Raw genomic sequence first — 26,220 nt, 5'->3', positions numbered from 1 at the left:
CGGCCGCCGCCCCCCGCCTGCGCTGCGCCACCGGCTCCGCCACCGGGCACCAGCCCCGCCACCGGGCACGGGCAGCGGCCTCGGGACGGGGTCCGAGCAGCCCGCCCCGCGGGAACGGGGGGCATCCCCCCTCCAGGTGCTTCCCCGGCCGGGGGCCGCTGCCCCGCTCCTCCCAGGGCTCTGGGGCCGCGCTGCCGTGGCGCTGGCCCCGGGGGCTCGGAGCCCCCTTCCCGCCGCCGCCCCGGGGGGCTCCGGGGCCGCTGAACCGAAGCCCGGGGCGGGCGGCGCGGTCGAAGCCAGGGCGCAGGAAAGCGCCTGGTTTAGACATTTCCTCGGGGCTCTGACCGGGGGTTCCGGAGCAGCGTGTCCAGGAGCAGCCCCATCCTGCTCCCCACCGCTCCCCGCCCTGAAATTAGGGTCGTGCAAATAGAAAGATGCGAACGTGTGTGTCAGCCTTGTGCGAGCCAAAAGCTGGGACAAGAGCTTGTTGTCTCTCCAGGTGAAAGGAGGAGGTTGTTCTACCCCGTGAGGCTGTTTACACAAAACACAAAGCAATTGAGGCTGACGCTAATTTCTTTTCCCTAAGGTCAGATTGTTTCTACTCAGCGATACTGGAAACATGAAGGAAGGGATGGACACGGAGCACAGCCATGTCCCCCTCAAACGCTGACCTGGCACATGCAGGGTGACACTGCATGATCCAAGGCCAGGTTGGACACAGGGGCTTGGAGCAACCTGCTCTAGTGAAAAGCGTCCCTGCCCGTGGCAGGGAGTTGGAACTGGAGGAGCTTTGAGGTCCCTTCCAACACCAACCAGCCTGGGATTTGATGATCCAGCGCTGCTGGATGCACAGTGCAGTTGCAGCCCCGCAAATCCCCATGTCTGACAAGCAGGGATGGACCAACCCACACAGCTCCAAGTGGCACGTGGCTCCTGGCTGTGGGCACCCCAAACTCTGCCCGAGCCCCTGCAGCCGCTGCCATCCAAAGGTCCCTGCTGGGGCCCTGCGCTGCCCAGGACCGGGACACGGCCCAGGCTGGCAGGGAGCCCCAGCTCCTCAGCAAGAGACACGGAGCCAGGCACAGATCGCAGCTTGGGCTCTGGTAGGCTCCAGCCCCCTTATCAAGTGAAACAAGATGCCTCAGAAGATCCCAGAGGAGTGTCCTGGTCCCAAAGAGGCCACTGAAGGCAGGAGAGGAAATTCAGGTGATGTTTGCTCTGACTGCTGCCCTCCCACCCCTCCCTGGTGAGCAGCCTGAGAAGTTCCCTGAGCCCCTAAATGTGATCCCACACCATGAGCTTGGCAGGGGGGCAGCAGCTTGGGCAGGGGCATGGGTCCCCCCCAGGGCACCAAGCTGGAGCCAGCTTGGCCTGAAATCAGAAGGTTCCCGCTGGGCAGTCAGGTGCCCATTGCAGCGCTGCGATGGTGCCCACAGCTCCCCTGTTATCAGGGTGACATTTCTGGGCTGCGGGTGCCAGCACCAGCCTCTGCTTTGAGGAACCGCTGCAATCAGGCAATGTAACCCATTTCTTGCTTGCATTTGGCTGCCAGGAAGAGAACTGGGGACTGTGTAATCGCCCTCCTCAGGATTAGATCATGAATCAAAGCCCTGCTCAGCTCCTTGCTCCAGCAAGCCCTGCCAGGAATTGTCCATTCTGATTCCAGAGCCCGGGATGAGATCACAGGGGGGCCAGGGCAGGTCGAATGCAGATGGGGGATGCAAGCTCGGGCTGTGAGGCACAGCGTGCCCGTCCTGGGAAGGGTCTGAGTGGCTTGTGTCAGGGTTGGCTTCAGCACGCCGTGCCCTGGAGCTCCCAGCCTCCTCCTTGCCCTGACACATGGGTTTGGGGAGGAGATGTCACCCAAACCTCAGTCATGGCTTTAACCCCAGGCAGATAACTTGATCACACTGGAGGATTTCCTTAGCCCAGAGTTACAGCTGGAACCTGCCTGCACGTCCATCCCAACATAGTAATTTATCAAACTGAAACAACTCTTGCTCCAAACCAGCCACGTTAAATAAAACCCCTCTTGGCACTTTCCCTCCCCTGACAGCAGGATTGAGTGTGTGGGGCCTGATAGCGCCTTATCTCGCAGCAGCCCCCCGCGCTCTGCCTCACCCTGGCCAGCGAGTCCTAATCACTGCAGCCAGATGTGGCAACGGCCTCAGAGTGGCCACAGGCCGGGGGCTGCACCAGCCCCCCCATGGAAAAGGCACCTTTTCCAGTGAGGCCCCTGGTGGGGATAGAGCCTGAACTGTGCCTGTGCTGGGGGACGGGGGGGCGCAGAGATTTGGGGTTGGGTTCTAAACTCTCCAACACCAAACCTCCGTGAGAAGGGACCAGCAGCGATGGGGCGAGCAGTCCCCGGGCCCCAGCAGCACGGTAGAGGCAGAAGTGGAAGACATGGAGCCACCTGGATGGGTTCCAGCCACACTCAGTACTCAGCTCCATACTCAGCTCCTCCTTCATTTTGCTCCAGGAGCTCCCGCTGCTCTCACGCTGTGTCTGAAGCACCAGGAAGAGGTGAACCTGCTCCCAGTCATGGGAATGTCATGGTTGGAGGCTGCCACGCTCCCTCTGAGCAGTCTGATCATGACTCTTCCATCCCTACCCAGCACCTGAGGGCTTGGCGCCAGGCCAGCTCCACAGCATCTCTGCGCTGGCTCTGGTGTCCCAGTGCCGTGATTACCCCATCAAACATTATGAGGTGCTGAATAAAGATAAGGAAGCCAGGTTCAAAGGGCTTTTGTTTTACCTGCTGCAGGAGCTGAGCTCACCCCAGCTACAGGCTGCACCATTCCTTGCAGAGGGAACAGCCACTGCTGGGAGCTGGTCCCACAGGACCCCGCTGGCACAGCTGGATGCAACCCTTCGGAACCAGCAGAGAGGGTGTGGGAAAAGGAATATTACCCAGTGTCCATTCTGAAGGGGGAACATACTCTTCCTCCTCCTTCTCCCACTAAGTAAGCAACTAAGTAAGAAGCTGAGAGAAGTGAATCACTGCCAGGACTGCATTGGAAAGAAAAAGGCTGGTTTAGGCTTATCTAATGTCACATCAGCCATTTCCTACGAAGGGAGCAAATTTAATTAAGAGCACAGACTGACTCAAGGACAGTCGGGTTACACGCAGCACACGCAACACAATGCTGAGGCATCGGCATCATGCATACAGAGAGCAAGGAACACAAACATCCCCGGCCTGGCTGCTAACGGCTCCTTATCCAGAGCAAACACAGATGCCATCAGGCATAGAGCAGCCAGCACAGAAACACGGCTGCAGGGGTATGGGAAGGGTGCAGGGAGAGGAAGAGGCAGATCTTAGACATCGAAACAAGCCCAGGGCAGATACTGGTAGCAAATGGTCCCTACAGAGACTTCCCTGGCTGCAGAGGCAGGAGCCTTGTGCCCACTGTGGGGACACGCCGCAGGGCTCCTGGCACAGCACAGCCTTTCCTGTGCCATCCTGTTCGCTCACCCCAGTCACCTCAGCACCCACAGGGCCAGTGGTCTCCAGAAAGGATCAGACACCACATTAGCCCCGTGTGTCAGTGGCTCATCATGAGTGCTGCCGGTGCCTTTCTCCAGCAGAAAAGTGCTGTCATACAGGAATCCACCAGCACAGAGAGGAACCCTGGGCACCACCTGTAGCACCGGCCATGCCCACATGAAGCCAGGACACCCATCAAACTCAGCTACAAACAGGACGTTTTCGCCTTTCACCACCCCACAGACCGAGCCTGACTCCAGCATCTCGTCTACAATGAACACCACCCACTGCCGACGAGGGCTGCAGCCGAAGCAGCGCCAAGTCATCCTGCCAGGGCAGGACAGGCTGCTCAGCGCCAGCTGGGACAGACGGATGCAGTGTGCTGGGGAGCTGGATTCCAAGGGCGACCACACTGGGAATGACCAAAGGTCGCTCCAGCAAAGAACCCCACCTCTGCCTGCAGCCAGCACCAAGTGCTCGGGTGAAGGACAGGGAAGGCGAGTGTGATTCTGGCACAGGTTCCCCCGTCAGCAATTCAGGATTTACTGGTCACAGGCTGGGTGGTGGTTTCTGATGAGCTGGGCACTTCGTTATCTGTACCAGGAATCTAAAACCTTAGTCATATCCTCCACCAGCCGCTGTTGCAGAGGCTTTACCACACACCTCTGCAGCAATCCCCTCAGCTATCAGCAGCCTGCACGTGGAAAAGGACAGTAAATGTTGCCCTCAAGACAGGCAGCAAGGGCCCACACAGCCCGTGGCTCCGGCATGTGGAGAAAAGCACTTGTGCTGTCTGCTTCCCACTTGGGAATGCTGTGCAACGCTCCAGCATGCTGCTGCGCTCCACTGGTGCAGTAAGGAAACGTGGCTGAAGGGCAAGAATCTGGTACACTGTTCTGTTTGTTTGGTTCCTGATGTTAAAATAAAGATAGACGAAAACATCCAGGCTGCTCTATAAATACAACTCATTTTAATTACTTCAAATTAGTTCCTTGGCAGCCACCCCACCCCGCTGCACAGCCTGCTTTGCAGCAAGCATGGATCATCCTGCTGTTAAGGGCTTCCACAGCGCGGTAGCGACAGCCAGTTCCTTGTGCTCGCTCCCACGCTGGCGATGCCGTGGGGCAGAGCCCAAGCACTGGGCAGCAGGAGGGAAGGGGCTGCCCCGCAAGGCTCAGCCTGACCAGCCGAAGAGGACACTCTGTGGCCCTCAGGGATGGGGATCAGCAGCAGGAGCAGTCCCAGCATCTCACTTCTGGGTGGTCCCTCTCTAGAGCAGCTTTAGCCTCTCAAACACAATCAACAGGGAGAAAAGACAGAAGATCTCTGAATGTTTCTAAGAAGTGGAGTCTTTGGGAGGCTTCGCAGATTCTCCTTGCCCCAAGAAATCCCGAGTGTGCAGCTGCTTCAGCCACGGCTTGAGCTCAGGCCAGGAGAGCAAACCCTCACAGAGAACCGCTCCGGCAGCCAGGGCAGAGCCAGGGAGCTCCTATCAGAAGAACTTGACACCTCGGCCATCGTCCAGCGTGATGATTTCAGCCTTGTGCTCTTGCTGCAAGGCTTGCAGGGCACGGAGCAGCATCGCCTCATCCAAGCCGTGGAACTCTAGGGAAGGACAGAAATCCTCATCAACAGGGAGAAGAAAATCACATGAGGAAACAAGGAGGCTTGCAAAGCCCACCAGGGGCTGGCGGCAGCAAAGCAGAGGGCTCTGAACAGCACCTCTCAGACCCCAGCACTGTAACACTACAGCAAATTCAGAGTTACAGCTACACTGAGAGACTCATCCTGATGCCGCTCGATCAGGAACAAAGCCTGAAGGTCAACAGACAGGAGGGAATGAGTCACAGCAGTCCCAAAGGCAGCACGGGAGCTAGACACAAACCCAAAACACCCCACACCTTGCACCAGATAAGAGCTGGGGCGGGGGGAGGTTTAAACGCAAACAGTGAGAACAAAGGGAGATGTTCATACAAGGCTGTAAAAGAGCCTTCAGAGGACCATTTGCCAGCGGTAAGCAATAAAACTGGTGGACTTGCATAAGCAATTCAAAAACATTTAATCTATAAAACTACAATCTCACCATCATCAGCGTGCTCTGAAAACCTGCTCCAAACAAGACACACGACCTTACCTTCGTTCTCTGTATCATCTCCACTGGCTAATTCATACAGTGTGAATACGGAGTTCGTCAAGCCGTTCTTCGACACCTGGAAACATAAAAGCAATATAACAAATCTTATCCGTGTGATTTAACACCCTTGGCATGATCTCTCACACTTCTCGGCGCAAGCAAAATGGAACATGGACATCATCCGAGGAGCAGAAATACCCTGGAAACACCCCGGGGCACTGGAGAGCCAAGAAACAACAGCTAAGGAAACTCAGATGGTTCCTTTCCCTGCCCCTCTGCTCCTTCAGCCACGTGTTTCACAATAAGGTCTTGTGCCATACAAAGGCAACTGCACCCGTGGCTCCAACTGAACCTTATAGCACGTACAAAGCTGTTAATGTCTCTGTGCTTCACTGCGACAGAGGGAAATGGGAGAAGAAAGGTAAAAGCAGGGAGGAAGCAAAGGAACAGTATCCCAGTGGTCACAGCGCTCCCACGCACTGCGTCTGCATCCTCACCCATTGATAGATGAGCTTCCCCCACTCTTCTGGTCTCCTCCACATGATCAGAAAACTGGTTTTGTTCTTATCCAACCATTCCAGGTTCCCTAAAATCAACAAGGAAAAGGTGTTTAACCAGAGCACAGGTCTATGACAATGATCAAACCACAAGTTTTGTGACACGTGCTGGCCATGACGCCCCCAGGAGCTGCAGGCTCCCGCCTCTCCCCGCTCCGGTTCTGTGCACTCCGCATGTACGGGAAGGAATTGGTCCTTCGGGACCCTCTTCTCCATCCACCCCAGCAAGGCAGGGCCCTGGACCGGCCCGGGCAGACAGAGCCCGCCCAGCGGCTGCCGCCCCTCCCGCCCCGCGGGCACCGGACGGGACGGACAGACAGCACCCACCGTTCTTGCGGAGCTCCTCCAGCACCACCTGGATGGATTCCAGCGGGAGCTTCCCTGGGCGCGGGTTAAGGACACGTTCACCGGCCGCGGGAAAGGGGGTTGCGGGGAGAGGACGGGGCGCAGCGGGCCCCAAAGGATACGCTGCAGGCGGCGGTTGGCGAAGAGCGGGCTGTCCTGCGCCTCCCGCACGGTCATGGCGGGCAGCCGGTGCCGCTGGCTGTAGGCGAGCGCCAGCGCGCACCAGGCCGAGAGCTGCTTCTGCCGCGTCTCGCCGTTGGGCTGCAGCCTGCGGGGACTCGGGTCAGCGGCTCCGCGGCCCCCCCCCCGGCCCCGCTCCCGCTCCCCCCCGCCCCGCTCCCGGTGCCGGTGCCGGTGCGGCGCTCACGTGAAGAACGGCGGGAAGCTGTACTGCCACGGCCACGCGAAGCTCATCGCCGCCACCGGAACCGCCGCTGCCTTCCGCCGGGCACGGCGCGCTTCCGGCCCGCCCCGCGGAGCCCCGCCCCTTCCATAAGCCACCCCCCCGCGGCCGGCGGCCCGGCCCCTGCCGCTGCCCGGTGCCCGCTGCCCGGTGCCGCGACGGGCGCGTTCCCCGCCCAGGGCTGCGGGCTCCAGCCGCGCCCAGCGCTGCCCCGCGGCGAGGAACTGCCGGCGGGGCCGCACCGGAGCGATGCCCGATGGGAACGAGCGGTGGAAGAACCAGCGGCACGTGTAGGGGGGAAGAAGTGTTTAATCCCCATCCGTGACCAGCGGGGCAGGGGGGCTGCCCCAGCAGCGTGTGCCGGTAACCCCGGGACCCCCCCGCGGCGGCCCCCCCCACCCCCGGGCGGGCAGCATGTGCATGGGACCCGCACGGCCGCTGCCCGGTCTCTGCCCGCTGTGGGATGGGGCAGCCGGAGCCGCGGTGCCCGAGCTGCAGCGCTAGGGCTGGGCCTTGCCATCCTTGCTGCGCCAGATGACGAGGGTGACGAGGAAGGGGATGAGGCAGATGGGGGCGATGATCATGGCCAGCAGCACGTCCTCGGGCGGGTCGAAGTAGACCTGGTGCTCCAGGGTGCAGTTGTGGAAGTAGCGGTGGTGGCTCTGGAAGATGTACTGCTCCGCCAGCGCATTGGGGTAGCCGTAGTGCAGGTGGTCAGCCCAGTCCTCCAGGCAGGCCTGCAGCAAGCTGTAGGGCCTGGGGAGAGAGCACAGGGCGCTGGGAGGGGATGGGGACACGTGGGGACACAAGGTGGCTGCAGGACCCACAGGAGCTGCCGGAGGAGAAGGTGGCCCTGGGAACCTTGACCAGGGGCTTTGCCCTGATCAAACACTTCCCGCTGTCTCAGGAGCTGCTCCCACCATGTGGCCCTGGGGATGGAGGGGCCACAGGCAATGCCCTCACATGCAGCTTCCCCAGCCAGGGCCATCCCCAGTGCTGGCAGAGCCCCCTGTACCGCTGCAGCGCTGCCCGGGGGGGTCTCCAGCCACCCCGTACCTGCTGATGACTTTCCACTCGCACAGCTCTGATGCTGTCACGTTCCTCATCAGTTCAACAAAGAAATCCCAGCACTTCTGTGTGAGGTTGGTGTACGTCTCCTCTGCAGGGGAAAGGAGGGGGTTCACCCTGAGGTGCAGAGCTAGCCCTGCACCCCTGCCCGGCCCTGGCCGAGCCCCAGCACTCACCCACGAGCTGCTCCGTCCAGTTGAACATGGCCATGGCCACGGGTGGACTCGTCCTGGCGTCCTGGGCAAAACCCTCCACCTCGGCAACCACAGGGGACAGCCCGGTCCCCAGGAGCGCTGCGGAGTGGGGGGGACAGGGTCAGCAGGGGACGGACACGGCAGAGCTGGGTGCGCAGGAGGGAACTGGTTTGGGGTGTCCCTTGGGGCTGCAGGGAAGTGTGCTGCCGGAGCCCTACAGGCACGGACTGGGGAGGGCCAGCCAGGCTGCGGGCAGCTGCCCAAGGGTTTGGAGGGGCATCAGGGGGCTGCGGGCCCTGGGCCACAGCGTGAGGGCAGCCATACCCCCTGCCCATGGGGAGCCACCGCAGGGGCCGCCCCATTGCCCTGGGTGGCTGCATTGCAGCCAGACAGGGCTGGGGCAGGAAAAGGAAGCTCTGGCCGCAGCACAGCACTGCTGGAGAGCCCCTCCACCCGCCGGCTGCCCCACACCCAGCGCTGCCTGCCATGGGCGTGGGGCACATCCCGCCTGGAACAGCAGAGCCCTGCAGCCCAAGGAAACCATCCTGTCCGTCTTCCGCCCTCGGCCTAGAGCCCATGGCATGGGGCAGCAATGCTGGACGCGTGGTGAACTGCCCCGGTGGGCCCTGCCTGGGCCTCTCATGGGGAGCTCCGGCACAGCCATGGGGTGCTCCTAGGCTGGCACAGCAGTTGCACCAAGGGCAGCCTGCCCTGTCCTGGTCTTCGCCCCAACAGCCCAGTCCAGCCCCTCTCTGCCCGAGCACTTGCGGTGCCACAGCTCCTGCCCCAGCCCGGGGCATCGTGGGGCTCCCCAGCTGCTCTTGTGGGTCGTCTGCCAAAAGCTCGGGGATGAGCGTGGCGGGGGCTGCCCCGCAGCACCCATTGCCCACTGCTGGTTCCTGGCCATGCAGGCAATGCTGTCCTCACTGCCCAGGCGGGGCTGAGCCGAGACCCCGGCCCCGGGCCCCCGTGCGGGGTGGTGCGAGGCACCGGAGCTTCCCGCCCCCCTCGCACTTACCGCAGAGCAGCAAGAACCCTCGGGAGAACCGGCCGGAGCCCGTCGGCGCACGCGGTGCCATCCCGCAGAAGCCTGCGGCTAACGACCGGGACAAGTATTTCAATGGAAATAACAGGAAGCAACTCCTTTCCTCTGACAGGGGCAGTTTGACTACAGGAGACGTGTGAAAAATGAGATTGCTCAGCGCTGCTTTAAAGCGGCTCTCCCGGCGGGATCCCGCCACCGTGCGGTGCCGGCCCCCACGGGCATCGCTCCCGCACGCCGGCGCCCGGGCAGCCCGTGCCTCACCCGGCAGCCCGGAGGCTCCGCTCCCCGCGCAGCACGTCCAGTTTTACGAGGCCGCTATTTGTTTACTTGTGTATTTCTCTTTAATCCTGTCTGGGCTGGGTTGTGAAATCCCTCGTCTCCTGCGTGGAGGGCAGGCAGCCCGGCAGCGGGGGGAGTGGACGGGGAAGCACAATGTCCCCGGCACAGGGGACCCGCAGCCCCGACACCGCGGCTCCTGCCTCCCCTGGGCACCTGCCCCAGGGCATCGCCGAGGCAGCCCCGGGCCCTGCCTCAGCCAAGGAGGGCCGGGTGGTGGCATGACCTGCCCGCGGTGCGAGGCCGATGCAGACGGGGAGGTGGGGACAGGGCAGAGGCTTGGCCGACGTTGCCAGTCCCCGGCCACGCCGCCTTCCTCCCGCACCGCCCAGCCCGCACCCCTCGCTCCTGGCGCTGCTCCTGCCCATGGGGCCCGCATCCCCCTGCAGCAGCGCTGCCCCGCGGCATTCCCACCCCAGGACCAGGCTGAGGCCGAGTGAGCTCATTTCACCTCCGGCCCAGGGCAGAATGTGAATCCAAAGCTTCCCCTTTAACAACCCGCCCATGGGATGCACAGAGTGGAATCAGAGCGTGATGAAGTACAACTCGGAGGGACCCTCCCTGCTGCAGAAAGATGATCTTGCCGGGCTTTGCGCTCCCCGGCAAACATCCCGGCAGAGCAGCCTGACCCTCCACCGCCGCCCCGGAGCAGTGCGGGACCTTTCATGAGCGAGCGGCTGCATCTGGAAGCCATCAGGCCCTGGCACTCCGGGGGCCACAGGGTTGAAGCCCCCTGGTCCCGCTCTTGGTTGGAGCCAGTGAAGCCTCTGGCCGGGCGGCGGGAGCCTCTGCCAGGGAGACACCCAATGATCTCAGCACAGCCGTGGGGCTGGGACAGCTGCCCTGCTCCTGAGGTGTCCGGAGGGGATGGGCAGGGACGGGATGGGCAGGGACGGGACAGTGGCTGCCAGCCAAAGCTCGGGGCTCCCCTCTCCCCAGCCTGGCATCCCCATCCCTCCCTGCCAGCAGGGAATGGGCTCATCCCAGGCAGGGTCAGGCCCCCAATCCCCTTCTCCCGACTCTCCCCTGCTCTGGGGCAGATGCAGGCATCTGGAGCCCCAAGTCCAGCTTCCCCCTCCCTGGTGCCAGGGGACCCATTGCATTCCCAGGGATGCCCAGACCCCCATTCCTGCTCTGCCCTGTCCCCTGCACCCCCGGCCCACTCCTCAGTTCCCAGGGCTGGGAAGGAAGGGGGCAGCTGCTGGCTCCTCGCAGGCACGCGGGCACGCATGGGTTGGGGTGTGAGCCACTTTTGGGGCTCTGATGAGCACGATGGCTGCTGCGAGGGGCACGAGGCAGCTGAGCCCCACAGCCACAGCCAGAGCCAGGCCAGGAGGCATCACGCCCGGCCCAGAGGGCTCAGCCCCTGTGCAGTTGGTGAAGTATTCAGCATGAACCTGCAGGAAGAAGGCGTCAAGGACGGAGCTGGGCCAGGGGCAGGAGAGGAGCTGGGCCAGCAGCTGGGTGCAGCCGGAGAGCTCGCTGTAGGCGCTGCAGAGGGGGCAGCGTGAGGCCACGTCCACCGCAGCGACCCCGCTCTGGGTGTGCGTTCGGCACCACCGGGGCTGGCACTGACCCACCTGCTGATCTGGTCCCAGTGGCAGCGGCTGCCCTCAGGGGTGGTCATGAGGGTGGCGTGGAAGGGAGTCCAGCAGTAGAGGGAGATCCAGTCCTGGTAGGTGTCCTGGCAGCGGGCTGCCCCCCCCAGCACCTCCGGCAGTTCTGCAGAGCACCAGCCAGACCCTGGGATGCCCCCCCGGCTCTCCCCCGATTTCGGTTTTCAGGGGGCTGTTTGGGGTCATCCGTGGGGAACACTCCCAGCTCTGCCCATTGTGGACCCGTCTGCCATACGGGAGTTCAACGTGCAGCCCTAGGGGTCCCCGCTGGGGCTGTCTATGGCTATGGGGGCCCTGTGGGCTCAGCAACGCTGGGACCTGGGCCCTTGTGAGCCCCAGAACAGACCACAGGAGGTCTGCGGGTGGGTGGGAAGGACAGCCAGGGTAGAGGGAGGGCAGATCTACTCACCATCCTCATCCAGGTACACGTAGTAACCTGGAAGGACAGATGGTGCTGTCAGCGCCAGCAGGACCTGCAGGACTGTGTGAGGGCAGCAGAGCCCATGGTTGTGACAATGCTGCGGCAGCCAGGGCGACAGCCACGCTGGGACTGTGGCACCAAGGTCTTACCTTCGTCCTCGAGGTCCCCATACTCTGTGTCCCCAAACCCTGCAGCAAGGAGACACAGGATGCCCGGGCTGCACTGGGGCACGAGCTGGGATGCTCCCAGCATCTCAGACATGCCTCCTCCTCCTCCCAGGCCGAGCTGAGCAAAGCAGAGGTGACTGGGCCGAGGGGAGGAAAGGGGAGCAGTTGGCTCCTGGCTCTGCCCTGGCATTTGCAGCAGAGGCAGAGTGGTTTCTGAGCAAACACCAACCCCGAGGGCAAACCCTGCCCAGAGCATCCTCCGAGGGGAAGGCAGGAGAGGACACATTGGACCGGAGGCGAGAAACAGGCCAGGGACCCCGTGAGGACTGGCTGCCAGGCCAGACCCTGTGCCCAACCCTTTGGGCACCTCTGGGCAGCCCCACCGGCTGCTACCCCCTCGCCGCACCGCGCAGCCCCAGCTCCGGGCTGCTCTTACCACGCTGGAGCAGGGCAAGGAGCAGGCAGCAGAGGATCCGTGCCCCGAGGAGCATCCTCCTGCCACCGGGCCCGCGACAGCCGGGCCGGGGCTGTGCTCGGGGGGTTTATCCCGGTGCCCGGCCCGCCCCAGCGCTGCCCGCCCGCTCCCGAGCCAATGCCCGGGAAGGTCGGGGGGACGCCGCGCTCCCACCCCGTCTGACTCAGCAAAGCTCCAAGGGCATCAGGTGCGGGCGCGGTGCGGGGCTGCGGGTGCGGGGCGGCCCCGCCGGGGTGACTGCGGGGGACGAGCGGGGCCCCCCACTCCCTCCCACCGGGAAGCGGCGCCCCGGACCGCAGCCCCCGGTTCCCGTCCAGCGGGGGGAAGGAGAAGGACGGGACCCTCGCCGGGGCCGAGCCCAGCACCACCCGCTCCCGCCGCCGGGGCCCCCGCAGCAGGAAGGCCGCCGCCAACAGCCGCTTCCTGCCGGGCGCCGCCGCAGGAAGCTCGGGGCGCGCCCGGCCGCGGGGACCAGCCCCGCCATCGCCCCGCAGCGATGCGGCACCCACGTCCCCCGGGTCTCTGGGCCTGCCTCTGGCCGCTCGGGGGCCAGAAGCGCAGCGGCCACCGGAGCCGGGGCTGCCTCGTCGGGGAGGGCGGCCCCAGCTCTCCCCGGGCCCGGAGTGCGGCAGAGCCGGGGCGGGGACGGGCGCTGCCCGGCCAAGCGCTTCCCGCGGGACCGGGCCGGGGAGAGCTCGCAGGGAGACGGGACCGGGCGCACCCAAACGTGTGCGGGCACCGGGCTCGGAAGCGCCGGGTGAGGCGCGTTCCCCGCAGCCGGTGCGGGGGGTCTCTGGGCTGAACGCAGAGAACCGGGTCCCGCCGCTGCGGGCTCGGAACCAGAGCGCCCAACACCCGCGTGCCCGGACCCCCCGGTACCGGCGGCGGCGCGGGAGGGGGCGTGGGTACCGTGAGAGGCGGGGTCTCTAACGGGGCGGGACTATCGCGGCGCATGCGCCGGTGCGCAGGGGCGGCGGGATGGCCGAGGAGTGAGTGCGGGGCCCGGGGGGGGGGACCCGCGGTACCGGCAGGGGCAGGGGCGCCGGGCCCCGCTCCCGCGCTGCAGCGGCGCTGGGCGGCCTCGGCCCGCTCCGGTGCGTGTCACCGCCGCAGCCGTGCGGCCCCGCGGGGAGAGGCTGGGGCCCGGCCGGCGGGGGGGGGGTCGGTTGGGAGCCCGCAGAACCGGCGCAGCTTGAGGCCGGGCTCGCAGCGCACCCCGGGGCTCCGGCTCGTCCCTTCCCGGGTGCGGGATGCCCGGGGGTGCCTCGGGAGCCGCCGCCGGGCCCGGGCCCGGTCAGCGCATGGCGGCCGGGCCTCTCGGTGCGCTCGGTGCCGCGCGTGTTCGCAAACAGGAACTCGTGCGGGTTCACACGGGTATTCTTTCCGAGTTAAAGTCCCCGATGCGGTTACACCCCGCGGGGTCTGTGCTCTGGCAGCGCTCGCGCCCAGGGTTAAGCTCCCCGTTATTTGATGTTCGTTCCTCCTGTATTTCTACAGGAAAATGGAAATCGCTACTCCTCCAACGTCCAAGTGCATCATTTACTGGAAAAGGAAAGTCAAGTCTGAATACATGCGCCTCCGGCAGCTCAAGAGGTTCCAGGCAAACATGGGAGCTAAGGTAAAGACGGCTCTGGCTGAGGGGGTATTTCCTGAATGCCTCAGCTGGCAGCACTTGAGCAGCTCTCAGGTGCTTCATCCTGTGGATTGCTCAGCTGTATCCCGGTTGAAAGCTGGGTGAGTTGGAAGGGATCCTGCTCCTCCTGGTGCTGCGTTATCAGCGTTGTGCTGGTGAAGTGCTTGTGCAGCTGCAGCAAAGGGGAGTCATCTCTACTTGGTCTTTCAAGTGTCTCCCTATTGCAGGGGACTCTGCTGCTCCTCTCCTCGCAGGCAGGATATTAGAGGAGGTTGGTTGGGATCAGGAGGTACCAAAAGCTACTGGCTGTTGGGAAGATTTTCAGCAGAGTTTTATGCCAATGCTGTTTACTTCGAATTCCTTCTAAAAGTATCAGTTTGAGATGCTCTGCCTTGCCTACATTTCTGATGCTCAAACCAGCACCTCGTGAAGGGTTTTAATGTTCTCAGGGTGATTTCTTAAGCTCTGAGTGCTGCTTTCCCTCACTGCAGGCTCTGTTTGTGGCCAACTTTGCGAAGGTTCACGAGAAGACTCAGATCCTGAATGAAGACTGGAAGAAGCTCCGTGTGCAGCCGGTGCAGCTGATGAAGCCCGTCAGCGGGCACCCGTTCCTCAAGCAGGTGTGGAGAGGGAAAGGGGCTCAGCAGCAGAAGTGTGGAGTGGAAGTGGGGCTCTGCAGGGAGCTGTGCGGACACGGGGTCGGTTGTTTCCTCACTGCCCTTCTGTGTCCTCCTGTTCCAGTGTACAGTTGAGAGCATCTTCCCGGGGTTTCCCAGCCAGACGCTGTACATGAGGACCCTGAACACGGTGGCACTGGTGCCTATTATGTACTCCTGGTCCCCTCTTCAGCAGAACTTCATGGTATGTAGGGAGGCTCTGGGGCACAAGGGCTTCTGGTGGTTTGTGTGTGGTTGTGACATGGCCGTGGAGTGATTGGGCCTTCTTCAACCCACTTGTTTCAAGCAATGCCTGCTCAAGAGATGATGGACACTGTTAGTCTGTTTTGTTGTGTCCCATAAAACAGCCTTTTATCTGTGCTGTCTCCTTATAGGGTCACTGTTATTTCAGAGGATTCAAGGAGCAGATATGGTTTGTTGTTTGGTGGGTTGTTTTTTTTTCCCCCTGAAGATTTTTCTTCCCTTCTCGATGATGATTTTTATTTCTCAGGCAGCTCCTTTCCTTTGTGGCTGGATTACGCTGCTGGTGTCATTGTAAGGGTGCTACTGAGGGCTAGTTCCTCTATGGTGGCAGAAAGGGGAGTGATTTAAATGCAGGTTTTGGTGTGATGTTGATAAGATTACGTGTTAAGCAGTGGGCCTGTGCGTGGCCTGGCTCTTTGCCTGCTCTGGGGTGTGGATGTGTCCCTGCACCCTGTGGGGCAGCTGCCCCCCGCTGCAGACCGGGGAGCGGTGTGAGACCAGGGACTGTAATGCAGAGCCAGCCAGTGGTGCCATGGCAATGGAGAGCCAATGTCCTTGCTCCTGTGGTTAACATGAGAACTCTCCTCAGCTTTGGCTGTGTTCCTCTGGGAGCGAGTTACCGGTTTGCCTTTTGCTGTTCCAGTTCTACTCTGCCTGAGCACAATGTCTCTGACATGTTTTGGCTGTTTGTTATTCCTGGCAGCATGTGTGGTTCTGAGTTTCTGCAAGCCTCGGAGGCACTGCTCTTCTTTTTTAAAGCAAATTGCGCTTCCAGGGGTCAGATTTATGCTCCTGGCACAGGATAACAATGAAATGTCAGGGATGAGGCATCTGAAACTGCAGCTGGGGAGGGTGAAGCTTTGCTTTGTGCTGCAGGTCTGCATGGGCAGGAGCAGCCTCAGCCAGTCTGCAGGTGCCGCTGCTCTGAGTTGTATCTGACCTCTGCAGGTGGAGGATGAAACTGTTCTGTGCAATATCCCTTACATGGGGGATGAGGTGAAGGAAGAAGATGAAACTTTCATTGAAGAACTTATTAATAACTATGATGGGAAAGTCCATGGAGAGGAAGGTAAGAACAGTCAGCACCGTCCGTTCAGTCTCTTGCAAGTAACATATCAAAGTAGTTAAGAAGTCAAAAGGTGGCAGCAGTAGCCAGCATTTCTGTGGGAGCTCTTACAGTAGAAACCCAGGAACATGCCTGCTGTTCTAGTTTGCAGGGACACGGTCCTGCCTTTCGATATCCTGCTCCATTCTAGGCTCTTGTTCTGGAGCTCTTGTTCAGGGGGGTTCACGTGCTCCAAGATGCTGAACAATGTGTTAAGAGGAGCTCAGCAACTTCGCTTTGCTGATGACCTCAGTCAAGACTTTAATCAGGCTTTTCAGAAATGCAGAGCAGCGTGATTCCCTGCAGTGCTGCCTACCCCATCATAAACCTCTGCCTGGAGGGAGGAGAGCAGCGGGAAGCTCTGGTGTGCCCTGTCTTCAGATGGCACAAATGATACACACTGCTCTTGTGACTCTCTAGCATTAAAATCCCACCTATCCCTTCAGAACTGAGAGAAAGCTTCTGGTTGCAAAGTGTTGTGTGGCTGGCTTGTGATTTACCACCGTAAGGAATGTGGAAAAGGATGGCACCGCCACAAGCTGGCTGACATCTCTGTGTTTCAGAAATGATTTCGGGGTCAGTCCTCATCAGCGATGCTGTGTTCCTGGAGCTGGTGAATGCCCTCAATCAGTACTCGGATGAGGAAGAGGAAGGACACAATGATTCTGAGGTTAAACAGGAGGATGGGAAAGAGGAGCTGCCAGTCACAAGGAAAAGAAAGCGAATTTCAGTGGAAGGTGGGTTTGGCCACAGAAACTGGGGTTCTGTTGGTCACGTTTCCATCCTGCCCTGCCTGGTTGTTAACGTGTCGCTGAGGGTAGTGACCAGCTTGGCAGGTTCTGGTCATCAAAAGCAGGGGGGGCAGTCGCTTGTTGTCACCATCCCCTTGGACAGGATAAGAAGTCACCAGCTTAGAGTGTGGTGAGGAAAAATTCAGATGAGTCATCTGGAAAACCCTGTCACGGTGAGATTAGCAGCAGTGGGTGTTATCTGAGGAGGCTGTGGGAGCTCTGCTCTTGGAGGTTTCGAAGCGCTGGTCTGGCAGGCACCTGCCGGGGAATTGGTAGGTAGATCTGATTCTGCTGTAGGCAAAGGTGGACAGTTTCAAATCCCTTCCAGACCCATTTTCCATGTGTTTGTTCCTGTTCCCTCTCCTGTGCCACCTGGAGCTCTTGTTGCGTAGAGATAGCTCTGGTCTGTGGGATTTTTCGTGTGTCCTACATGACCTTAGGAATGCTGACTGCTATTTTTGCCTTTGTCTTTGGTTTATGGTGATGTGGGTAGCACAAATACCAGGACCTTTTGTAAACGTAGAAAAGCATTGTCTGCAAATCCTGTTTTGGTAAAAACAAACAGTGATGACGGTCCTTAAGAAGTCGTTAAGTCCTTAAGAAGTCATTAGGTCCTTAAGAAGTCGTTAGTGCTTCCATTGGGATGCTGCAGCTCTAAAGTGGCAGCACTGCATCTGGAAATGTCTTGGCCTAGCTGCAGGGCAAAAGGTTTATCCATTGTATATGGATTACATTTCTGCCTCTTAAAATACAATCCTGAACACCTACTGGAATCATTGTGGAAGAAGGAAAGACATGTTCACATCCGGCTTAACTGAGGAATTGTCTCTCCTCTTCTTAGGTAACAAGAAGTGTTCAAAGAAGCGGTTTCCGAATGACATGATATTCACTGCTATTTCTTCCATGTTTCCTGAATATGGCTTCCCAGAGGATATGAAAGAGAGGTAGATTTGTGCTGCGTTTGTCTGTTCCCTGTCTTAGCAGCAGTTGAAATCAGTATGTCAGCAAACAGGGCTGTGCCCTGAGCAGAAAGCAGAGCTCACCTGGCTGCAGGCACCGCCAGCAGAGCAGCTTTAGTTTAGCCTCCGGGTACGTGGGCGCTGCTGCCGCAGATGGTCACTGCTTGTGTGAAGTGTCCCACAGGAGGCGGGTGTGTGCATCTGTGGGTGTCTGTGTGTCCACAGGTACCGGGAGCTCACGGAAGTGTCGGACCCGAACGTGCTGCCGCCGCAGTGCACTCCCAACATAGACGGGCCGTGCGCGAAGTCGGTGCAGCGGGAGCAGTCCCTGCACTCCTTCCACACCCTCTTCTGCCGCCGCTGCTTCAAATACGACTGCTTTCTGCATCGTAAGTGCAGGCTCGGCCGGACGCTTCCCTAGAGCCCTTCTCTCCTCGGTTTTCCTCAGTGCTTCGTGCCTCTGCCCGCCGTGCTTAGTGTCTGTGCCGCAGGCTTTAGAGGGTGGTGCCTCCCCGGAGGTTGCAGTGGAGCCTTAGGAGCTCACAGGTGCCCAGAAGCCTTTTATACAGACGGCTCCACTTGTTTCCTCAGACGGATGGGACTGACCTGCGTGGCCGTCCCCCTTTCACCACTGCTCCACGCTCGAGCCTCCGGGCAGTTTGTGCCATGACCAGACTTCACTCTTGCTTTGCAGAAGCTCATCAGGGAAAGGCATGAATGTTTCGCTTCCAAAGTCTGGACATGCCCTTGTGTTTTGTTGCTTCACTGGAACTTACAGCTTCATCTTAGTCATGTTCCTGCGGTTTGTCCTGCCCAAAGCCTTTTGGATGCTGTTGGACCTGCTGTTTCTCAGGTCTAAGGGCCTCTTTGGAAAGTCACAGGAGTCTTTCCAGTGAATTATTTATTAAAAGATGTAATATTAAGATCATGTGGTCCTTTTGTTTCAGTCTGAAAGCAGATCTTTTTCCTATGGCCTCTCCTTCCCAAGTGTTCCCCCACTGCTGCCGAGTCCCCGTCACAGGTTGGAGCATGGGTTGGAGTCCTGCCACCTCCTTCTCCAATGCCGGAATAGCTGCTCAGGGCTCTTGCTGCCTGCCTCAGGCTCCCACTTCCCTTTGCTGAGCTTGTGCTGCCCCGTCCCTTGCAGTGTGTGGGGAGGCTCTTGGAGGGTGCTAATAGTAAAGATAATTATTATTTTTTCAGCTTTTCATGCTACTCCTAATGTGTACAAACGAAAGAATAGAGAGACCAAGATCGAGCCAGATCCTTGTGGAGCAGACTGTTTCCTCTGGCTGGTATGTTTCTGCATTGCTGCTTTTGAAACCACAGTAGAAGTGGCTTGGCCAGCCCAGCCCTGCAGAGCCCTCTGGGTCCTTTTGACAGCTCTGGTCTTTCAGAATTAGTTCTAATCCTTGTTGGATTCAGGGAATCCAGATGCAGACCTTACCAGATGCATTATTATTAGCAAATCTCCAATGAAGACTAAGCTCATAGGTGGCAGGTGGGAAACTGGTGACAAATGATTTCCCTGCGCCCTGTGGAACATTTGAAAAATGAAGCTCAGGTTAAAAGCACTGGGAGGGAAGGCTCCAGTATGTGTGAGGAAGGCTTGAGCTATTTTAAATGCCCTTTCAGAACTGCAGTCAAGCTGGGTTATAGGGCAAGAGTGGCTGCAGAGAGGTGGGTGCCTGCGGTGGTGTCAGCTCTGAGATTCAGGGTGTCCTGGGCAGCCATGGGGCTGGAGCAGAGGAAGAGGCCACGAGAGCTTCACTGCAGGGCAAGAGGCAGGGGAGTGAGGCCAGGGCCTCTCTCCCAACCAGGCTGTGATGCTGAAGAAGGTGAAGCAGGAAGGTGCAGTGTGGGCAGCTGCCGAAGTGGCCGCATATAGCGGGTCTTCATCTTCTAGTGGTGGAAGAGCTTGTGCCGGGACCTGTGCAAAAGCCTTTTCTGTGTCGCCTGGTCACCCGCCACCCACCTTGTCTTCTGCTCTGGTTGCAGGAGGGAGCCAAGGAGTTTGCTGCGCTGCACAACCCCAGGTCCAAGTGCTCAGGCCGGCGCCGCCGGAGGCACCACGTGGTGGGTGCTTCCTGCTCAAACACCCCAGCTTCCACCGTCACTGAGGCGAGGGAGGGCGACAGCGACCGAGACACGGGCAACGAGTGGGCCTCCAGCTCCTCAGGTACGGCACCAGCCCGGGGGCTCTGTCCTGGGAAGGTGTGACGGTGGCTCCAGTGCTGCCTTGCAGCAAGGGGGCCAGTGCCACCGTCCCAGCCGGCGCTGGGCACTGCTGGGCTCTGCTGCCCGCGGGTGGGTGCATTCTCCCATGCTGTGCATGGTCCAATGTCTCCCGTTCCTGCCAGAGGCAAACTCCCGCTGCCAGACACCCACCAAGCAGAAGCTGAGCCCGGCCTCCTCCCAGCTGTTTGCGGTGGAGACGCCGCAGGAGCCGGTCGAGTGGACGGGAGCCGAGGAGTCGCTCTTCCGCGTCTTCCACGGGACCTACTTCAACAACTTCTGCTCCATTGCCAGGCTGCTGGGAACAAAGACCTGCAAGCAGGTGGGGGCCTGGGGACGCAGCAGCACCGCAGCTTGCCTGCTGGTTTCTCCTCTCTGCAGCAAATCGCCCCGAGGAACATGTTGCATCAACTCTTGGTGGAGCTCAGTGGTGTTACTTGGCTGTTGACAGGACCAGCCTAGTTGGCTCCCTGCAGGGTGCCTGGCTGAGCGCTGGCAGGGTGGGCGCTCCTGAATCCCAGCCAAGAGAAGCAGTGGCACTGGGGCAGGAGTGCTTACTGGGACTGGGAGCCCCCCTGTGTGTGTCCTTGCACTCCTGTTTATGCTTTACATAAAAACAACTTGAGTGCATTGAACTTTAGTTGTCTTTTTCCTTCTGTTTTCTGGCAGGTCTTTCAGTTTGCAGTGAAAGAATCGCTTATAACAAAACTGCCAACAAACGAATTAATGAATCCATCCCAAAAGAAGAAAAGGAAGCACAGGCAAGTGTTGGACATGCTTGTTTTGTTCTTAAAATGCAACCAGATCCACTGCTTTCTGTGCCAACGCATTCCTGGTAATCCCCATCTGGCTCCCATCTGTGCACACATCCCGCTGTCACACGGGGCTGCTGGTGCTGCTGGCCCTGGCCTGTCCCTGGTGCTGGGGGCTCTGTGGCCCCAGGCTGGGTGCTGCAGGGGTGGGCAGTGCTGTGTTCTCACAGCAGCCATAGCCTCGGCTCCCTGGCTCATGATCTGCTTTGTGTGTGCTGATCCCAGTGCGTCCAGTATTATTCTGGCTCTAGCATTTGCCTTAAATAACTGCAGCTGCAGCTGCATCATTCTCATCTTTCTCCTGTTTCTGGCTGCCTGGTGGCTGTTAATGCATGAAGCTGGAGTCGCCCGTCTGCTGCTGCCGCGCCGAGCGCTTGCGGCCGGCTCTTCCCGACGGAGGCTCCCGTGTCCCCTCAGCCCCTCTGTGCTTCTCTTGCAGGCTGTGGGCTGCGCACTGCAGGAAGATTCAGCTGAAGAAAGGTAACGTTGGCTGTGGCTGCGTCCCACCGGGTTCCCTGGTCACACAGCCCCACGGCTGCGTCCCACCGGGTTCCCTGGTCACACAGCCCCACGGCTGCGTCCCACCGGGTTCCCTGGTCACACAGCCCCACGGCTGCGTCCCACCGGGTTCCCTGGTCACACAGCCCCACGGCTGCGTCCCACTGGGTTCCCTGGTCACACAGCCCCACGGCTGCGTCCCCTGGCCCTGCTCCTCGGGGTGCCGTGGTACCAGTGCTCCTGAGCCTGGCCAGAGCCTCTCCTGGTCTTGATCCCACCAGAGCAGAGGCTGAGGTTTGGTGTCCGGCCCTGCTGTTGGTGGCAGAGCAGTTGTGGGTGTTGGTGATCGCAGCCATGTGCCTGCAGGAGCTGGGTGCTGGGTGCTGCTGGGCTCCCTGCCCTCTGCAGGCACACGGGGAGCTTGCAGCTTCCCAGCTCCAGAGCCCTGCGTGTGCTGCTTTTAATCGTTCCTGTGACGTGCAGCTTCTAACCCGGGCGTTTCTCCTCTTGTTCTAGATAATTCACCTACCCAGGTGTACAACTACCAGCCTTGTGACCATCCCGAGCACCCCTGTGACAGCTCCTGCCCTTGCATCATGACTCAGAATTTCTGTGAGAAGTTCTGCCAGTGCAACCCTGACTGTAAGGAAAAACCTGGGACTATGGGGGGGGAAAGCAGCTGGTTCTCCTGGCACAGGCCACAGGGAGGGTCCAGAGCTGCTACTTGCTAGAGGCTTTATTCCTGCCTTCGCTGCTCTGCCCATCTGCAGCAGCTCGATTAGCAGTCTGCTGAAGTCCAAAGGGAAACTCTTCCGTGCTGCCCCGTGACTCAACGGCTGAGATATGTGCTCTTGTTAGGGAATACCCATCTGCGTGCCTCTATCCAGCATCAGCAACCACGGGTGATGCTGTGGTTCCCTGAGAGCAGGATGTGTGGCCAGCAGTTAGGGTAGGAATTGAGTCACTGCTCTGCCATGGCTATTTTTCTTCTCTGGGCTCACATTCCCAGCTCTGCAATGGAGATAACTACACTTGTCCACATTGGTGTGGCTTCTGCGGGTGGATTTGTTAAGGGTTATGACACAGCTTGGGGCTGGAAGGACCACAGGGTGACAGACAGCCAGCTCAGGCTCCAGGATTCCCTTTACTGGGCTGTTATGTTTATATTATCAAAGCAGTTTGTTTTCAACCATCATAACTAGTCCCAAGAGGCAGATGGGCATCTCCAGCCATGCAGCTGGGAAGGACCCTGTGCATGGTCTGTGCTCTGCTGGGGGTGAGTGTGCACACAGAGTGTTTCCTGGTTCACTTCCAGCTCTGGTGCCCAGGCTGCCTCACATTCACCTCGACTCCTTGTGCTCCTGGTGAGTACTGTCCTGGTCACTTTGGGGGCAGGAATGCTGGCTGGGGGCTCCTGTCTGCTGCCCAGAGCACAGTGGATGTAATGCTCTGCATTAGCGCAAAGGCACCTTCCTTTTGTGGGCAGGCAACGTGGCCCTCAGTCACAGACAGGCTTAGTCCTGAACCTGCCTAGGGCCTGCGAGGGTGAGACCTGGCTCAGGAGGAGCTTCCACGGGGCAGGGATGCTGTGTAGCCCTTCTGTTGCCTGAGGAACGTCTTGGTGCAGAGCCCTGTGCTGTGCTGCTGCAGGTCAGAACCGCTTCCCGGGCTGCCGCTGTAAAACCCAGTGCAACACCAAGCAGTGCCCGTGCTACCTGGCTGTGCGGGAGTGTGACCCGGACCTCTGCCTGACCTGCGGCGCTTCGGAGCACTGGGACTGCAAGGTGGTGTCCTGCAAGAACTGCAGCATCCAGCGGGGCCTCAAAAAGGTACTGACAGCACCGGGCTGCTGGCGGGGGCTGCCTCGGCTGGTAACGGCAGAGCCCTGCTGCACACTCTGCTTGAAGCAGGGTGGGATCTGTGTGCTGGGTGGTGGTGGCCCTGCTGACCATAACTGCTTCCCTTTCTCCATGGCTCCAGCATTTGCTGCTGGCGCCATCGGATGTCGCTGGCTGGGGGACTTTCATCAAGGAATCTGTGCAGAAGAACGAGTTCATCTCTGAGTACTGTGGTGAGGTGAGTGCTGCTGCCTGTGCCGGGGTGCTGTGCTGTGTCTGACCAGGTTTGGAGACTGAATCTTGCACTGTTTGGGACCCATCGCAGTACCTCTAGACCCTCCACCATGCAGGAGCATGCCATGTACATGCTGCTCCCTGGGGCCCCAGCTCCTGTCTCTGCTCCCTCCCTGGAGCCCTGGTGAGCTCCTGCCGTTGGGCTGGGAGGGCAGGGGGGAGGTGAGTCCCGCTCCGCACAGCAACCCTCGCTGTACCCTCGGGCACTGGGTCTCTCAAGGTGTTCTCCTTCTCCAGCTTATCTCGCAGGATGAGGCTGACCGGCGAGGAAAGGTCTATGACAAGTACATGTCCAGCTTCCTCTTCAACCTCAACAACGGTAACTGGCCTGGGGCTGCGAGGGCTGGATGAGGCCTGGGCAGCCTGGCAGGGGCTGGTGGCTGGGTGGCAATTGCAGCCCCTGCGAACAGGCCCGTCCATGCTACAGTTTGGGGCTTTTTCTGGTGTTTTTATAGATTTTGTTGTTGATGCCACCCGCAAAGGAAATAAAATCCGCTTTGCCAATCACTCGGTGAACCCCAACTGCTATGCTAAAGGTGAGACATCCCAGCCTGGTCTGACCTCTGTGGGGTGGCTCTCTGGGGTCCTGTTCAACTCTGGGATTGTGGTGGATTCCCTGGGGTCCCAAGTTGTCCTGAGCCTGGACAGAGACTCCTCTCCGCAGCCAGCCCCCTTCCCGCTGGTGTGGCCAGGCAGGAATGGGCTGCAGGAGCAATGGGCTGCAGCCGCAGCCCCGTGTCTCTGATGTCTCTTTGTTGCAGTGGTGATGGTAAATGGAGACCACCGGATCGGGATCTTTGCCAAGAGGGCGATCCAGGCGGGAGAGGAGCTCTTCTTCGATTACAGGTACCTGGGGAGCAGCTGCTGGGGATGGGGGTGCAGGGTTGGCCCCGCTTCCTTGTGGGGAACACGGGGGTCACTGCAGCAGCCGTGACTTTCCTGTCTTGTAGGTACAGCCAGGCAGACGCCCTGAAGTATGTCGGCATAGAGAGGGAGACGGATATCATCTAGGCTCCATGTGGGGCAGTCCCCAGCACACCCTGCTGCTGCACCTTGTAAGCAATGCCATGTTTGCTTCACGCTGACATGACTGCTGCTCTTCCCGTTGCTGAGTGTGTCACAAGTGCTACTTCCCACCCAGAGAGAGACTCGGGGCAGGAGCGTGAGCGGCTGCTGCCGGGGGCAGCTTTGCCAGCGCTGGGCAGGGGCAGGCACTGGAGCTCTGCTCTGCCTGCCCGGGCTGCAGGGAGCCATGGACCGAGGCTGGGGCTTGCAGAAAAGCTGCGGTGCAGGAGCAGGGACAGCCCCAAAGTCTCTTTCCATTTTCCACTGATTGCTTGGAAGCACAAGAGCGATTGTGATACCACCTGCACCGAGACCAGCCCCGTCCCCTGGAATAGGCTCCAGTCTCGGGTGCCTGCTCTCGCTGCTCATTTTGTCCTGTTGATGGGGACAGCAACAGGGTTGAAGCCATAGAGAGGTGGCTGCAGCACGCCCTGGGCTGCTGTGGCTGAGGCTGTTTCCCCTCTGCCCCAGCTGGCTGGGGGACAGGGACCACCTCACCGTGGGTGGTGGGACGCATGGGGATGGGGAGAGCAGCACTATGCAAAAAGTCACTTTGGGTAGTGGAATGCCACTGAGCTGATTGGAAATGGTGTTATGGGGATGCTGCTGCAAGCACAAGAGGAGTCTGGAGGCAGCAGAGCCCCGTGAGCCTGAGGAAGCCCTTTGGTGTGTCCTGGTGGCTGTGGGGTGGTTGTTGGCTCATGCTGGAGCTGGCGCATGGATGCCTCTGCCCCGAGCTCTGGGTCCTCCCTCCTCTGCCAGGACAGTCCCCGTTGGAGGAGCAGGGGCCTGGCCCTGGCCCTGGGGATAAAGGGGAAACATTCTCTGCAGGGTGAGGTTTGGCCTTAGCACCGCATGCAAAAAGAAAAAGAAAAGCACTTTAAACTGCTCCTCTCGGCCAGCAGCCGGGTCCTGTGTGTGCTCTGGGGGTGCAGGGACCACAGAGGGCTGAGATGGCCATCGCTGCTCTGCAGCTCTGTTGCAGGGATGTTGGGATGGGGCATTGGGCAGAGCCCCCTGTCCCTTTGGGGGGGCAGCATTTGGGGGCACTGCAGACCTTGAGCAGTGCTGGGCCCTTGCCTGGCTCTTTTGGGGAACCCTGGAGTGCCCATGGCACAGCTCATCCCTGCTGCCATGGTCCATGGATAGAGCGAGATGCTCGGCCTGACCCAGGAGCCAAGCGCTGTACCACAGGCTGTCTGTCCGTCCGTCCTTGTGCTGTCCATGCTGCCCTCCTGAGGCTCGGAGGGGTCTGGCTCTGTCTGGAGCAGTGCTTGTAGATGCCAGCACCCGCCTGCGCCCGCCCGGCTCCCCCCCGGCTCTGCTCCCAGCTCAGCGCCCTTCGCCACTTTGGCCACATCTGCACTAGGCCAGGCTTGTGTCTGTGGTTTGTTGACAGTGGATAATAATGATGCACTTTACAAATAACGTGGCTTGTAGCCTTTGTCATAATAAAGTGGTAGCGAAACCCCCCCTGCGGCTCGCTGGCCTCTGTTACCCCGGGGGGCAGAGTCTGCTGCGTCCCCTGCCTGTCCCCTGCCTGTTCTGGGCCCCCTTGGTGGCAGTCAGCACCCAGAGCCCAGCGGGTCTTGTGGGCAGCACCCGGTGCCACCACTGCCTGGGTCCCCACTGGCTCAGGCCTGGGAGGAGGCAGAGGTGTGTGGTGGGAGAGCAGGATGTGTGTGTGTAGAGGCATAGCAGGAGGCTGAGCTGCATCCAGCCTCGGCTCTTCCCATCCCGCATCCTGCTCCAGGAGTGGGCGTTGCTGAGCCATGGAGGGGAGCTCCTGGCTGCGCAAGGGAAGGCTGGGGAGCATCAA

At 60.2% G+C, this 26,220-nt stretch overlaps 4 protein-coding genes and 1 long non-coding RNA gene across 6 annotated transcripts; 2 read left to right on the top strand and 3 right to left on the bottom strand.

The window, feature by feature from the left end:
* Positions 1-808: 808 nt before the first annotated feature.
* Positions 809-1,628, top strand: LOC115617732. The gene is made up of 2 exons (XR_003994652.1): positions 809-1,246; positions 1,347-1,628. It is a non-coding gene; the product is annotated as an uncharacterized LOC115617732 (long non-coding RNA).
* Positions 1,629-4,441: 2,813 nt separating this feature from the next.
* Positions 4,442-6,990, bottom strand: VPS25 (vacuolar protein sorting 25 homolog). The gene is made up of 6 exons (XM_030508549.1): positions 6,894-6,990; positions 6,649-6,794; positions 6,509-6,562; positions 6,122-6,210; positions 5,625-5,700; positions 4,442-5,095 (listed from the first exon to the last, which is right to left on the bottom strand). The coding sequence occupies exons 1-6, from the start codon at positions 6,938-6,940 to the stop codon at positions 4,983-4,985; spliced, it is 525 nt and encodes a 174-aa protein (XP_030364409.1). The 5' UTR covers positions 6,941-6,990; the 3' UTR covers positions 4,442-4,982.
* Positions 6,991-7,218: 228 nt separating this feature from the next.
* RAMP2 (receptor activity modifying protein 2) lies at positions 7,219-9,490 on the bottom strand. The gene is made up of 4 exons (XM_030508548.1): positions 9,210-9,490; positions 8,174-8,290; positions 7,986-8,088; positions 7,219-7,685 (listed from the first exon to the last, which is right to left on the bottom strand). Exons 1-4 carry the CDS (start codon positions 9,268-9,270, stop codon positions 7,430-7,432), a joined length of 537 nt encoding a protein of 178 aa, XP_030364408.1. The 5' UTR covers positions 9,271-9,490; the 3' UTR covers positions 7,219-7,429.
* A 68-nt stretch (positions 9,491-9,558) lies between these two features.
* LOC115617698 lies at positions 9,559-12,538 on the bottom strand. Of its 2 annotated transcripts, XM_030508541.1 has the most exons (6): positions 12,213-12,538; positions 11,759-11,797; positions 11,598-11,624; positions 11,153-11,294; positions 10,970-11,063; positions 9,559-10,360 (listed from the first exon to the last, which is right to left on the bottom strand). In XM_030508541.1, the coding sequence occupies exons 1-6, from the start codon at positions 12,265-12,267 to the stop codon at positions 10,097-10,099; spliced, it is 621 nt and encodes a 206-aa protein (XP_030364401.1). In that variant the 5' UTR covers positions 12,268-12,538; the 3' UTR covers positions 9,559-10,096. The 2 variants fall into 2 exon arrangements, with proteins under 2 accessions (XP_030364401.1, XP_030364400.1); XM_030508540.1 differs by lacking the exon at positions 12,213-12,538 and having other exon boundaries at positions 11,759-11,945.
* Positions 12,539-13,193: 655 nt separating this feature from the next.
* Positions 13,194-25,874, top strand: EZH1 (enhancer of zeste 1 polycomb repressive complex 2 subunit). Its single transcript, XM_030508405.1, has 20 exons — positions 13,194-13,240; positions 13,749-13,869; positions 14,376-14,504; positions 14,626-14,745; positions 15,753-15,873; positions 16,473-16,646; positions 17,542-17,644; positions 17,885-18,048; positions 18,863-18,954; positions 19,658-19,838; positions 20,020-20,216; positions 20,564-20,655; positions 21,146-21,186; positions 21,721-21,846; positions 22,855-23,033; positions 23,185-23,280; positions 23,574-23,655; positions 23,792-23,872; positions 24,098-24,182; positions 24,287-25,874. Exons 1-20 carry the CDS (start codon positions 13,230-13,232, stop codon positions 24,345-24,347), a joined length of 2,256 nt encoding a protein of 751 aa, XP_030364265.1. The 5' UTR covers positions 13,194-13,229; the 3' UTR covers positions 24,348-25,874.
* The last annotated feature ends 346 nt before the right edge of the window (positions 25,875-26,220 follow it).

This window comes from Strigops habroptila, chromosome 19, assembly GCF_004027225.2.
Source record: "Strigops habroptila isolate Jane chromosome 19, bStrHab1.2.pri, whole genome shotgun sequence".
Taxonomy (NCBI): domain Eukaryota; kingdom Metazoa; phylum Chordata; class Aves; order Psittaciformes; family Psittacidae; genus Strigops; species Strigops habroptila.
This window is presented reverse-complemented; position numbering and strand designations above follow the sequence as displayed.

Bases quoted from the DNA above. Each gene is read 5' to 3' on its own strand.
- VPS25 (XM_030508549.1), bottom strand. From the start codon at position 6,940: ATGAGCTTCGCGTGGCCGTGGCAGTACAGCTTCCCGCCGTTCTTCAC. The intron at 6,563-6,648 runs GTATCCTTTGGG...ACCCGCGCCCAG, and splicing joins CGCCAACCGCCGCCTGCAGC to GGAAGCTCCCGCTGGAATCC. The intron at 5,701-6,121 runs GTGAGGATGCAG...TTATGTTTCCAG, and splicing joins GGAAGCTCATCTATCAATGG to GTGTCGAAGAACGGCTTGAC.
- RAMP2 (XM_030508548.1), bottom strand. From the start codon at position 9,270: ATGGCACCGCGTGCGCCGACGGGCTCCGGCCGGTTCTCCCGAGGGTTC. The intron at 8,291-9,209 runs GTAAGTGCGAGG...CCCACTCCGCAG, and splicing joins AGGGTTCTTGCTGCTCTGCG to CGCTCCTGGGGACCGGGCTG. The intron at 8,089-8,173 runs GTGAGTGCTGGG...TTTCCCCTGCAG, and splicing joins CTGGACGGAGCAGCTCGTGG to AGGAGACGTACACCAACCTC.
- LOC115617698 (XM_030508540.1), bottom strand. From the start codon at position 11,870: ATGTCTGAGATGCTGGGAGCATCCCAGCTCGTGCCCCAGTGCAGCCCG. The intron at 11,625-11,758 runs GTAAGACCTTGG...CTGTCCTTCCAG, and splicing joins TGGGGACCTCGAGGACGAAG to GTTACTACGTGTACCTGGAT. The intron at 10,361-10,969 runs GTTCATGCTGAA...TCTCCCTGGCAG, and splicing joins TTGACGCCTTCTTCCTGCAG to AGGCTCCCGCCGCCCGGCCA.
- EZH1 (XM_030508405.1), top strand. The intron at 15,874-16,472 runs GTAAGAACAGTC...TCTGTGTTTCAG, and splicing joins GAAAGTCCATGGAGAGGAAG to AAATGATTTCGGGGTCAGTC. The intron at 23,034-23,184 runs GTACTGACAGCA...CCATGGCTCCAG, and splicing joins TCCAGCGGGGCCTCAAAAAG to CATTTGCTGCTGGCGCCATC.